At 30.9% G+C, this 14,284-nt stretch overlaps 1 protein-coding gene across 1 annotated transcript in view; it reads left to right on the top strand.

Moving 5' to 3' along the window:
• The first annotated feature begins 3,673 nt into the window (after nt 1-3,673).
• The window catches only part of LOC124539613 (probable sodium/potassium/calcium exchanger CG1090), a 54,637-nt gene continuing 44,026 nt past the window's right edge, over nt 3,674-14,284 (top strand). Inside the window, exon 1 of the mRNA XM_047116908.1 lies at nt 3,674-4,039. Within this exon, the coding sequence (XP_046972864.1) occupies nt 4,028-4,039 (12 nt within the window). The 5' untranslated portion in view covers nt 3,674-4,027. The remainder of the gene's footprint in view (nt 4,040-14,284) is intronic.

Raw genomic sequence — 14,284 nt, 5'->3', positions numbered from 1 at the left:
CTTCGTAACTATGTGATAACTTTAATTTTTTTAGTTTCCCATAAAAAGTTTTTATATATTTTTTTAAATATTAAAAAAATGCTGCACTTACTTTATCGTTACTTATTTTCTGCGTAGATTAAATACATAAAAATATGAAAAAAGTCGGGTTCGTCTAACTCATATTTCTATGTGACATTTAATTTGACGATTAATTATAGAATTTGAAATTTAATTTAAGCAATACAATAATAATAATTAGTTTTAATGTAGCATTCAAGTTAAAAATAAAGATATTTTTATATTATTATGCTAACAACAACAACAATAACAACAGCCTGTGAATTACCACTGCTGGGCTAAAATCCTTCTCTCCCTTTGAGGAGAAGGTTTGGAACATATTCCAACACGCTGTTCCAATGCGGGTTGGTGGAATGCACATGTGGCAGAATTTCTATGAAATTTGTCATTATGCTAAACGAACATATTTTTTGAGTTCCTTTATGTTTACATAGTTAAAATTTTTAGTAGATCTTAATCCAGCATTGGGATATGGATTATTCTTGAATATCATGAAAAAATATTAATTGTTCCATTAAAGACAATTTAAATAACATAAAAACTTCGGTTTGCCAGTACGCCTCTGTCTTTACAATCGACAGCTTTAAAATCTTATAAATAATGATGTTTTTTTTTCTTATAATTCCAATGAAAATCGATGTAACAAAGGCCACAGCTATTGAAGGTTAGCCAGTGGAAAGGATTATCATGTTCGTGCTAAGCATTAAATATCAATACTAATACAATGTTATACATTTGTTTTATATAGCTTAATTCATTAATAATATTATATGAAATATTATAATTGACTTAAATCGATAATTTATAATAATTGAATAAATCACATATCGAAATGCATCAGCTCTCTGACAGTTTGTTATACTGTTTTATTTATACTATGTATTTGTCTGTTATAATTGACAAGATCAGCGCCATCTGTCTCTCAATTTTCGAGTTAAAATTAGATCTTTCTCTCTTCAAGTTTCTTCTACCACTCGCTAGATGGCATTAGCTCATTAGTTGATTTTCCAACCGGAATAGAAAAGACAATTAGATAGTATTAAGGTTTCATAAAAACGAATAAGATTTTTTTCTTGAAAGATTTTACAGGTAGGTTTTATTTTAAGCAGAGAAAATAAAAAAATAAGTAAACGAAACAAGTTGTCCCACTGTTGGGCTGAATATCTATCACACACAATTTCCAAAACGGAAATTTTAACACCATATTACTCCAATGCTTGTTCAAGCTTCACATATATCACAGGCATTCCCATATTGGTTTGATATACGGTGCTGTACACAGATTATTATAAAAACAAAATTAATACTTAGGATAATTGACCAGATTAGAACCCGCAATCTTCAACAAAGACTCACGTATTCTAACCGTTGGGCCTTCTAAGTTTTTGTAGGTCATAACTAGTAGTAGCCCGCGGCTTCACACTCGTTCTATGGTGTTGGCTTTCATGTGAGACAAAAATGCCTATATCCTTGGAGTTCAAGTTTGCTTCATAGTAACATTCATCAAATTCGATTCAGCGGTTTGGTCGTGATAGAGATACAGATAGACAGAGTTACTTTCACATTTATAACATTATATATAATGTATAATACAAATTAAATATTTATATTTTTAAAACAGTTACAAAAATACTATATTGGAGTAGCTAATTCCCTTACAACGATAGCATTTTTCTTAAATCTTTCTTTAACCTATATAATCTCGTTCATTATCTTATTAGTTTCAAATTTGAACTTGAATTTCGCACTTTCTACGTGATATCTGATACCAATATATCTAGGAATTATAACAGAAAATGCTACAAACCTTACAAATCTAATCTAATATTCTAAGATTTAAATATTTATTTATGGCAAACTATCTGAATGTTACTGAGTAATGTGTACATGTTATTATCTATAAATATTTTCAGTTAAATAGGTTATAGATAAGAACGCCGACGTCCCTAGTTGAGTCGTTCGTAAAGGTCAAAGGGGCGCCGTAGACTTTGGCATCTTGCCAGCTCTGAGATAAAATATAACCTTACATTAGGATGGAATCGCGGAAACGGCTAAACGAGTATTCCTTTGAATTTCTTAAATGTCTCGTTATGTTTTAATTGTTATTTTGAATTTCATAATAATATTAGTGTTGCAGCTGCGTCCTCGGGCACAGTTGAATACTATTGAGAATAATATTTAAATGTATCTAACGTAGATACATAAAAAATATAATGTGTATTTAAGATTTTAAATTAACATGGTTATTTTTATTATTTCAGTTATTAATTACGGGATATTTATTTTTATCCGTTGGAGCTCAATATTTCGACATTATCTACGAATTTCTTGTTCACGAGACTCGGATAAAAATAAAAAATATGGTAAATATACCGTAATTAATAGCTGTAAAAATAATGTGTATTATTTTTTTTATAATCGTTTAACAATAGTTAAACTGTGAGAGTGACATTTTCTAGTTATAAAAGTTATAATAACGCGTATCTTAAATTTTAATACAAGACATCAATATTACATTTATATATAGTTGATATGTTATTAGAATAATGTATGGTACGCGCTGCCCGTTCTTACTTAGTAAGTTTGAAAACATTTTTAACACTTAATTTCATAGTTTACATTGGACTAATCCAATGTAAACTATGAAATTCAACACACAAAAGCAGAAAAAAACCATTCAATTCATTAGGAAGACTTCAGTGATAAAGATAATACTATAAAATCATTAAATTCAAATTAATTAATCATTAATGTAATTGTATACTATATTAAATAATAACGCGATTTTAATCATAATACGGTATATATTTATAACGTTACGTTGTTTCTGTGTTCTTTGATTTGTTTCAAGTTACGTGCGTAGCATTTAGCTACGGAATTTGTAGCGCGTAGCGATTCAATTGCGTTGAACGTAACCTCGAATCGATATACGATGATTTCACAAGGTTGTAAGGCTTTTGTTTGTTGTTACGCTTTGTAACTGGTTTTATTAATGTTTTATATTTTAGTATTAATGTTACTTACTACTTATGAAAGTATTTTTTTTAAGTAACGCTCTTTGACTATTTGTCTTAAAACAAAATCAACGCAAAAACATATCTGATCTCTCCTTACAATATTACTAAGTTTATATATTCGATACCTATATATCTAACGAGTATGAAATCGCGTTTAAGATTTTTACGTATAGCGAACGGTTGTCTATGCCTTAGTCATTTTTTTAAGTGTGAGTGCCTGGGTCGTGTGTTATATTTAAATATAGTTTATTTTTAAAACAAAGTAATAACGTGTTGCAATTAATCGTATACAATTGCTAGTACCGACGCCGACGTGTCTGTTCCTACCGTCAATTCTGGGACAACGATGGCATCGCAATACGACAAAGTTATAAAAAACACCGTTTTAACAATTAACGACCTTATCACGTTCTAATACAGCACACTACGACTGCCCACAACCTACTCATTGCGCTGAATGTAATGTCAATTAAATTTATACTTTATCACTTGAATAAAGAACACAAATTGCAATAAATCGTTCGCGTTCTTTCTATGTATGCGAGGAAAGCCGCGCAGTCGCCCGTTTTCCACGGTCAGTCGTCTCGGTGGCGCCACTGAGCACGGTCGTGTTTGGGGTGTATTCAATGTCGAAGCTATTTCAGTGATACCCGTCAATTGTGTACAAAATTATTTCATAGTCAATTCCTGCCTTCCATTTAGACTGTAGTATCAATTTCGCTCACTCATCTTATATAACATCTATTTATTATATATTTGATTTTGTATGTAATACATAAAGAGGCTTTACAATATCGAAATGTGCAAGATCTTATGAAAGCCGGTAGCGTCAGAGGCGCCAAACCTTTTCCCGTGGCGTGTGTAAGTTACGTAACTGTTCCGGGCAAAATCGATAACCGAGGCGTATAAATAGCGAACTAAAGTTGAAAACAGCTGGCCGGTCGCCAGCCATGCAGCCTTCGGTGAGTATAGGAACTTTTTTTTTCAATTTTTTTTTCTATTAATTTGCAAAGGATAATAAACAATAATTTAATAATCAATATGGAATTATTTATTTTATTTTAATTAAATAAAAATTAATAATACATTACAAATTATATTTTCAGAGCTATGTGATATTAAATAATTATAAAATATTTTATTATCAATATTATTTTAAGTTACAATACATCGTCATCTGTTTAAACCTTGTTGCTTCCTTCTTCCATATAAATATTTAAAAAAAAATCGTATTCGATATTCAAATAAATTATTCGATTATATCTTCATTCGATAAGGTTTTATCGTTAATGAGGTTTTTCTATACGGAAGTATTATTTTATTGTAAGAATCTTTCCCCTTGCCCCAAATTATCTTCTTTGTTCAAGAAAGTAAATTATACTTTTCAAGGAATTGACAATGAGTTTTAATGATAACGGTAATCCCATACTAATATTAAGTAAATTTATTTCAAATAAAAATAGTGTCGACAATTCAATATAACTATTATAATAAATATTTTCTTTGTTCTCTCTAAATTTTATATATGACTAATAATTAAGAAAACTATTATGTAATATATTTTAAAATAAACTACTCAATTAAAACAACATTTAGACAACAATTATTTAATTGTATAAAAATAGTTAATTGACTTTATTATAAAAAAAGTATTTTATACATTGACTTCGTATTCGATTGAACTTTACTTGAATGAATGAAATGAAATAACCGAACGATTCGCTAATTGAATGATACATTCCATTCATTAGTCCTTATATACGTAGTTCTTTCGTTAATTGCATCGAAAAGGTTAAACTATAGAAATATGATCTTCTTATGGACGCCACTGAGAACTGCATGCGTCATTCTTTTATTTGTGACGTCATATTTGTATCAAATCTTATATATATGTGACATTACTATATCGTCCCTTTATATTACTAGCGCCCCGGCTTCGCACGGGTGCAATACTGATGCTAAATATACAACATCCCATCACATGAGAAATTTCTAAAATTATCAGTGTTTCTTTACTATATTGTCCATGTATTATATACAAGAACCTTCCTCTCGAATCACTATATCTATTATAAAAAAAAAACTGTATCCAAATCCGTTGTGTAGTGTTAAAGATATAAGCATACATAGGAACAGACAGCGGTAAGCGGCTTTCTTTTCTATGTATGTCATGATCATGACACTTCTAAAATTATTCATGAATTTTCCTGAGTTTTTCATACTCTCCAAAGACAAAAGGTCTTTGACCTTATGTTAAAATTTTACTAAACTTTCTCACATTTAATTGTGCCCCTAACAAATATTACATAACAATATTTCTAGCAACAATAGAAACCTATCTTGATTTCATATATATTTAATATATTTAGGCACTACAAGTCGTATAAAATATACATGTATACATATATAATCGCAGTGGAACCTGACTGCTATTTGTTATTTTAGCAGTAAAGTCTATATTTTATATAAACATATATATAAAATATAGACTTTACTGCTAAAATACATCAATCATTACCTCATAAATATAATTCTATTTTACATATTATGTATAAAGCACATTCATTAATGTATTTTGAAATTCCCAACATGACCTAATTAATTCAAACGTTTATCAAATCAAACGCGTTATTTCATTATATTCAAATATGTCTAAAACATAACGCTCGTTAATAATAATTTAATTCTAACCAGTAGTCAATACTCTACTATTTGCGATTATTAATTAAATAATAATTACGCTAATCTTTTTTTTACTTAACGATAATCTATTTATAAGTATAAAGTGTATAGAAAAAAAAAACAATTGACTAAAGTTACTCAATTTAAATTCGAATTTTGAAATGAGAGCAGAAAATAAATGTTCAAAAGATACAAATTCGTAATATGTTTTCATTAATTATAGTCCCATTTTAACTTCTGAAAGAACTCTAGTCAAATAAAAAAGGCATTGATTACAATACCAAATTATATCAGAAACCGTTTTAAGAGTACATACATCTGCATTTACAAGTATAATATTAACAAATAGACATCATACTCAAAATGTTCGTCGTTCATTTGACAATAAATCACTTGTCAGACCAATAAACGTTTATCGTTGATTTTAAAAATACCAAGCTATTTCCACGAAAAGGCTTATGCGTTCAAGATAACGAAGTGGGTTGGAGTGTAGACGTAAATGAGATTTACTTGAACGCTCCTTTAGATCTCGAATCGGCAATGAGGGCGCCATCGATTTCGAATATTAAATTCTAAGATTTTATTTGCTTTTCAAAACTTACGTACTTTATTTTATTAAAGATCAAACAATATGATGGTTGAAATAAATTGAATGATACTTGTTTTTTATTGAACTAAATTTAATCTGTATACAGGTTTATTTACATGTCACCGTAAGATTACAAAATTCGTTGGATTACAATCTGACTCGTCTGATTGTAAACTGTCGAAACAATATAGATATAAAATTAAATTGCAATCATATTTCGACAGATTACAATCTCTCGTCAGATTATAATCTAACGAATTTTATAATCCTACGGTGACATGTATACGCCACAAAGGTGGACTATTTATATGGCTGAACTCCCTAATCTTAAGAACTACTCTTTCGAAATTACTATTCATGCGTTCGATTTATTTAAAAAAAAATTAAGGGTAACTATAGGCTACGACCAAACTACTTTCTAAAGGCTAGGCTACACCGATATAACAAATTGTTATACACATTATAGGATGAAATTATCTCATTTTGATTCAGCTAAACCGCAAGACATGACTGGTTTCTAAATAAGATAAACAGAGCCATTCTGTTTGAAAATCTCGAAACTATTTGGTAGGACTTTGTGCCTGAGTAACTTACAGCTCATCATAATTCTACCGCTAAATAGCAATAATTAGTAATTTTGTGTTCCAGTAAAAATAATGAATATTTTGAGGCATAATATAACTACTTAATTGCCAAATTTTATGACGCATTGGTGATATAAGGAATTTATGACATTCTTACAGCGCTGATTTATATATTTAATGCGCTTACAATTTTGTGACCCATTTGCTAGTCGTTCTATAACTAACCTTTGCTCGCGGCTTTGTTCGTGTTCTTCGTACTTAATTGTTAATAATTTAAAACATCTTACGTACGCTCCATTAGTGTATATTTCGGGGTCAATATCTAGAATTGATAAAATTCATATCTACTAATTTTAATCAGAATCCCAAAAACAAAATTTCATATTTCTAATTAAAAAAATGACGGACTTCCATACAAACTTTCAATCTCTTTTTACCCCCCTAGGGAGTAGAATTTCCAAAATTCCTTCCTTTGTGGGAGTGTACTCAATAAAACGATTCTACTCACTCAAATTTATGGCCCTAACTTTAAGAATTTACGCTCGCCGATGATGAATCAATGAGTCAGGACATATTACTTTATATACATAGATAGATAGTTAGACAGATAGATAGATAAATTAAAACTCACCGCAGAACACAACCGTTTAATGTCAGAAAGTTCTATGCGACACATAATACGAATAATAGGTAGATAAACAATATTTAGAGTATGCGCACATCAAAATAGCGTGTCACCGTACATTGGATTGCAATATTTCACGAATGAGATACATTGACTTCGCACATAATAGCCGAGGCCGTGAGTGCGATGTCATGTCGGCCATTAATTTGTCACTTGACAAATTTTAATTGGACGCCGAGCGTAGCTGGAAACAAACAATAATTTTGACCCAATATGCATTTGACAAATAAAAATATTGCTTACTAACTGTCCGCCCGACTTCTTACGGGTAAAATTTATAAAAAGTAGTATTCATGAGAGTCGAGATGGCCCAGTGGTTAGAACGCGTGCATCTTAACTGATGATTGCGGTTTCAAACCCAGGCAAGCACCGCCGATTCATGTGCTTAATTTGTCTTTATAATTCATCTCGTGCTCAGCGTTGAAGGAAAACATCGTGAGGAAACCTGCATGTGACAAATTTCATAGAAATTCAACCACATGTGTATTCCACAAACCCGCATTGGAACAGCGTGGTGCAATATGTTCCAAACCTTCTCCTCAAAGGGAGAGGAGGCCTTTAGGCCAGCAGTGGGAATTTACAGGCTGTTGTTGATGTATTGTATTCATGTATCTCTCCCATTTAAAGCTCACAGTTTCAATACTGAGTATTGAGGCCCTTAAGTAGTAAAAATTAAAGTAATTAACTTTACCCATAGTCGTAGCCCTTTTGAGGTTATTTTATGAATTTAGAAGGCGATGAAGAAGGTAGAGGTTTTTGTTGCTGCTGTAAAAAAGTACGGACATCAGCTGGGGTCGATGTCGACCTTGAAAATGAAATGAACGCATATTTTGACTATTTTATGATATAGGTTGGCGAATTTGCAAATAGGCCACCTGATAGTAAGTGGTCACCATCGCCCATAGACAATGGTCTGTAGGATATATTAATCTTACCTTACAGCGCCACCAACCTTGGGAACTAAGATGCTATGTCTTTTGGGACTGTAGTTACATTGGCCCAACCACCAATACTCAGTATTGTTGTGTTCCGATTTGAAGAGTTATGTTAGTTATTTGGATGTTTATTCAAGGTTCTTTTGGGCAGTTTAGTTATTTCCAGGGTAGTCTAGCAAATATTTCAGAGGGGTTATAGGACAAAATTCCAGATTGCTATTGAGAAATTATCGTCGGAAAAATTCAATAATATATTATGCCTACCCAAGTTTTGAATTTAGGACCTGAGGATATGTGGCCTGACAAACTGAAAAAAGATTAATTATAGCCGGGCAGTTGAGTTAAATATGAAGTTTAAATAAATAATGAGTTAGAGGTTATTTGAAACGTGAAAGAGTATTGGGTAATATAGGCTTAGGATACAAAATGAAAACAAATATAAATGTCTCAAAAGTATTACACTCCTGCCATATTATGAAAACTTTTTCATACCCACAAATAAAATTGTTGGAAGGAATACAGACCTTTTTATATTATCTGTTTTGTATGTATTCAGGATAATACCATAATTATCCCCAAGAGGCGTCGAGGCGAGTTGGTTCAACTTCAGTTTTTGTGCTTCCATTTGAAGGGTGGTTGAGCGAGTATAATTATGGCCACAGGGGATATGATATCTTAGCTCCCATTCTCAATGGCATATTGAAGAAGTAAGAGATGTATATTTCTTGTAATTCAACTCACTTTTAAGACGAATACTTACACAAGAACAACAGAAACGAGAACAACAGATGTGGTAAAAACAATACGGAAATTAAAATGGAAGTGGTCAGGTCACACAATTAGAGGGAGGGAAAAATGGTCAAAATTAGTTATGGATTGGTATACCGGACACAAGAAAAGAAAACGGGGTAGACCGTTCAGACGATGGGTCGATGAAATCAAGACCATAGCTGGTGGAACATGGCCAAGATTGGCAAAGGACAGGGAGAAATGGCGACAGTTGGAGGAGGCCTTTGTCAATAAGTGACATACAGACATTATAGACTATATGTCGACAGTTGATGCAGTGTGAACTAATTGTAAACTAAAATTTTCTTTTTTTTGTCTGAATAAAGGCTATTATTATTATTACTTACACAAGATGCAAGACTAACTCGTGGAATATATTTTTTAAATGAACTGGAACTCCTATTTTGTAATAGCCTTCAATTTTAAGATATAATCGTATAAGTAAGCTATTACACAGTTCGTGGAGCAATATCTGAAATTGCCTGCATTTAATAGATTATATTTTATATTGCCTTTTAAGACTAGTTATCGCTACTAAATTTCTTAGTTGTTTTTCTTGGTCACTCTAAACCGATAATTTTACTAGATGATAAAAATATTTCTAAAAGTATTTATTATTAAAGAAATATATTCATGGATAGGATTATTTACGATACGGGTACAGATAATAACAACTATTATTTCTTCCATATGAAACTTAAGTTACGGTTTACTTGTTAAAAAGTTCAATAAATTCGGAAAAAAATGTCACATTAGTAAAGAACAAAGAAACCGCAAATTTTTGGGCTCGTCGATAATGTTGCTTTACAATAAAAAAAACGCAACGTTACGATAAAAAAAAAAAAAACAAATCATATTTGGAACGTTTTCTTGGACTATCTTGTAAAAATATATTTGTGTCAAATAAAAGACTAATTAAGAAAAGCGTTATCAAGTTTATATTTATATAAACGGGAATAAGCTATTTAAATTACGTCTGTCGGTCAACGCCGCGGGATAACGTTCATAGCGATAACTTGACACTTGGAACTTTTCTCATTTGAGTTTTTAGTTCCTTAGTTCTCTTTGTTAGCTGAGATTGGTTTGAAATTAAACAGTAATACTGTTATAGAGATGTTTGTTTGTTGGAATCTTGGCGTACTCTTCATTTACTTTTAGTATTTATAGTCTGTTGTTCTTTGAAATACACGAGGATGTGACTTTACTTTTATATTAATTATCTGTGGCTAAATACAACCACGTTTTCGAATTAAATTAATTACATTAAAGTATCTCATGTGCATATACAACACTAAATAAAAAAAACGAAAATTTATATTTTTTAATTTCTCATTTACTTTACGTTATTTCGATTTGTTTATTAAAATTCACACGAAAATAAGATCATCAACAAAACATTATAATAAAAAAAACAGTAGTATACCGAAAAATTTATTTCTTGATAACCCGTTCAAATTTCGAACATAAACAAACCAGCAGCCATTTTGACGCTTACTCCAAAGATCTGTTACTCGTGCTGTCAACTACACGCGTTGTACCATCTAATTCACTAAAAGCGTCCACTTGAGCCAGAGTATATCTACATAATAAAACCATTATAATAATTGTAATAATAGTAAAAAATAATCTTTAGAGTTCCATGTTAAAATATTGTGTAATTAGATATTAAATACTTAGATGTTTTAGAGAAATAAGCCAATAGCCATGTATGCATTTTGTTTGCTGTCAAAATTAATAAAGTAACTTTTTTTCATTTGTAAATAGTTAAAGACAAAGACCTAATACTATTAAGTCTTATGTAAATAAATGTATCTTAATAGTTTATTTTATATATGAACGATATAAAATCTTTAATAATATTTACTTTATCGCGTATTTTAAAATTATAGTTTTACGTTATAACAAAAAAGGCTTACGCAATATAGCTCTGGATATATTTTAAATGGCACTTAAAATGCTTTTAATATTCATCTATAACGCTGAAATCGTGATCGGAATGTTGGACCGCGTTAATTGTTGGTAAGAATGTTAGCAGCATGTCCATTAAATAAAAAGCAAAATCTACTTCATTAAAGTGGAATCGACAAATATTTTTTTATTATAATTCTACATGTTTATTTTTTTAATAATAACAGTTTGCCAATACTATTCTAGTAAAAGTAATATATAAAAACTTTTTGTTAAAATTCGTAACTTTTTTTAAGGATAATTATTATTTATTCTTGTGTACTAAGCTTACATAATATTGTGAATACGGATTATTGGATATGGATTATTCATTACATAATATAAAACAAAGTCGCTTACAGCTGTCTGTCCCTATGTATGCTTTGATCGTAGAAATTACACAACGGATTTTAATGGCGTTTTTTTATTAAATAAAATGATTAAAGAGCAATGTGTATAAACACAGGCACAATATAGTCGAGAAACACTGATAGTTTAATGTTCTAATGTGATGTCATAAATAAACACTTTTTGAGCTTACATTGAAAACGCTTGTAGAACTAGAAAAACTGTGTACGCTGTAAGACATTCTGTAGTATACTTAGTATCTTCATTGCAGCCATGTGAAGCCGGGGCGGGTCGCTAGTTAAATATATAAATTCGCTAAAGACCCCGTGAAGTGACGTAGGTCGGATAGGACCCTGGCAATAGCCGGGATTAATAAATGCCAGACAGATGACGACAAAGGATTATAATTTTCATCTTTATGAAAATACATACACAATGACATGATTGTATAATTTACTTGGTCATAGTTTACTTCGATTTGTTTATTTTAATTAAAGAATCAATCAATGTTGTTTAATGATTATAAATGATTATAATAAATAAATAGTAATTAAATATTGGACAACATCACATACATTACTCTGACACCAATGTAAGTAGCTAAAGCACTTGTGTTATGGAAAATCAGAAGTAACGACTGTACCACAAACATCCAAGACAACATAGAAAACTAATGAATTTTCTACATCGACTTGGCCAGGAACCGAAGCCGGGGCCTCGGAGTGGCATACCCAAAAACCGGTGTACACAATACTTGACCACGGAGATCGTCATTATCTACAAATAATTAAATATCATACCGAAATAAGTATTAGTATATCGAAATACCGTCCATTTATTTGTTTAAAATGTGTCAAATTCCTCTTGAGACATTCCCCCCCCCCCCCTCATACAATACCTTTCAAATAAAGTAAGGTTCATTCCCCTCGTTCTATATATACCTATAAAAAGTGCGATAATTTTCCATGTTCACATATATTAATATATTAACACATACACATCTTATTCTGAACTTGTGTATTATGAAATTTCTAGAGCGGCAAACGATCCCTTGCTATGAATTGATAATCGCTTCTAATGAAATTCTTTCCGAGTTATTTCATTCACATTATACTGATAAATGGTTTATACGATAAAGGTTTCTGAGGCGAAATTAAATTGATATTAATCTTAACCGACTACTAAAAAGGAGGTCACGTATTTTATAATCTCTATCACACTCTTCTATTTGATTTAATTGTAGTTTGACTCGCAGTCGACTATGCAGTCGACTGTCCCCTTTCTTGAGTAAAAAATAACCCAAATCTGGGAAGAACCAAAATAAGAAAAACAGTGCTTTTCTTGGCCGTCACTACACAGTATAAAACAAAGTCGCTTTCTTAGTCCCTATGTCCCTATGTATGCTTATCTTTAAAACTATGCAACGGATTTTGATGCGGTTTTTAATATTATAGATAGATTGATTCAAGAAGAACGTTTTTGTAATGCATGGACAATTTAGTAAAAACCTTTTAAAAACACACATTCATTAATAATTATGTTAGATTTAGAAGTAGATATATTAATTGATAAGGGTAAAATCGCATAAAACAGTTAGTAAATAATGTACCACAAATATTGGACTGTCAAATATTTGTAGAACACATTCGTGTGTTTATCATAATGTGGATGTTTGTACTTTGTATAGTATTTCCGGTTACATATCATAATAGAGATTGGAAGATATTCCTCGCAAAAATTTGTCATTCAAGAATTATTAGGATATCTTTAAACTTGAAAATATAGATTAAAAAAAATAAGAGAGATAGTATTTTCCATTCAGTAACCAATTCATAAATATTTGTTTCTAAATAATATATATAATTATCAAATATTTACGCTATACATAAATTACTTCTCTAAATTAACCAAGAAGATTCTTCCCTTATTGAGAAACAAAGAAGTTTCTGAGTTTTATAAAGTCAATAGCAGATTATTTTCAACAAAGTTAGTTGACAACCCAAGAATCACCATTTTTTGGTTACTTAGTTCTTTATCTTACTAAGTTTTGTTTACAGACTATCTCTTCTCTCTCCTTGTGCTACTCAACTTTACTTTAAATCTAAGAGAGCTTATATATTTATTTGCTCTATTACGGACATTATTACATTTGTTGCAACGTTAATTCCAGGGAAAAATGCAACTTTAAAACTATTTATTGCAAGATTATCTATAAGTAGGCACAGAGGTCAACTGGCAACCGCGTTGTATGAAAAATAACAGGCAGTGCTACATTGGCAAATCAACCAACTCCGTATTACATAATTTCAACGAATACTAGGATAATGAACTAATAATGTAACTTTTTATTCTTTTTTTATGGTATAGTTTGGCGGTCGAGCATATGGGCTACCTATTGGTAAATGGTCACCATTACCCATGGACAATGACATTGAAAGAAATATTAACTATTCCTCACGTCAAGCCACCAACCTTGGGAACTAAGATGTTATGTCCCTTGTGCCTGTAGTTACACTGGCTCACTCACCCTTCAAACCGGAACACAACAATACTAAGTATTGTTTTTTGGCGGTAGAATAAGTGGGTAGAACCTAGCCAGACAGGCTTGTACGCAGCCCTACCACCAAGTGAAATCTTCTTTAATTTTT

Source organism: Vanessa cardui, chromosome 23 (assembly GCF_905220365.1).
Source record: "Vanessa cardui chromosome 23, ilVanCard2.1, whole genome shotgun sequence".
In the NCBI taxonomy this organism is placed as follows: Eukaryota; Metazoa; Arthropoda; class Insecta; order Lepidoptera; family Nymphalidae; genus Vanessa; species Vanessa cardui.
This window is presented reverse-complemented; position numbering and strand designations above follow the sequence as displayed.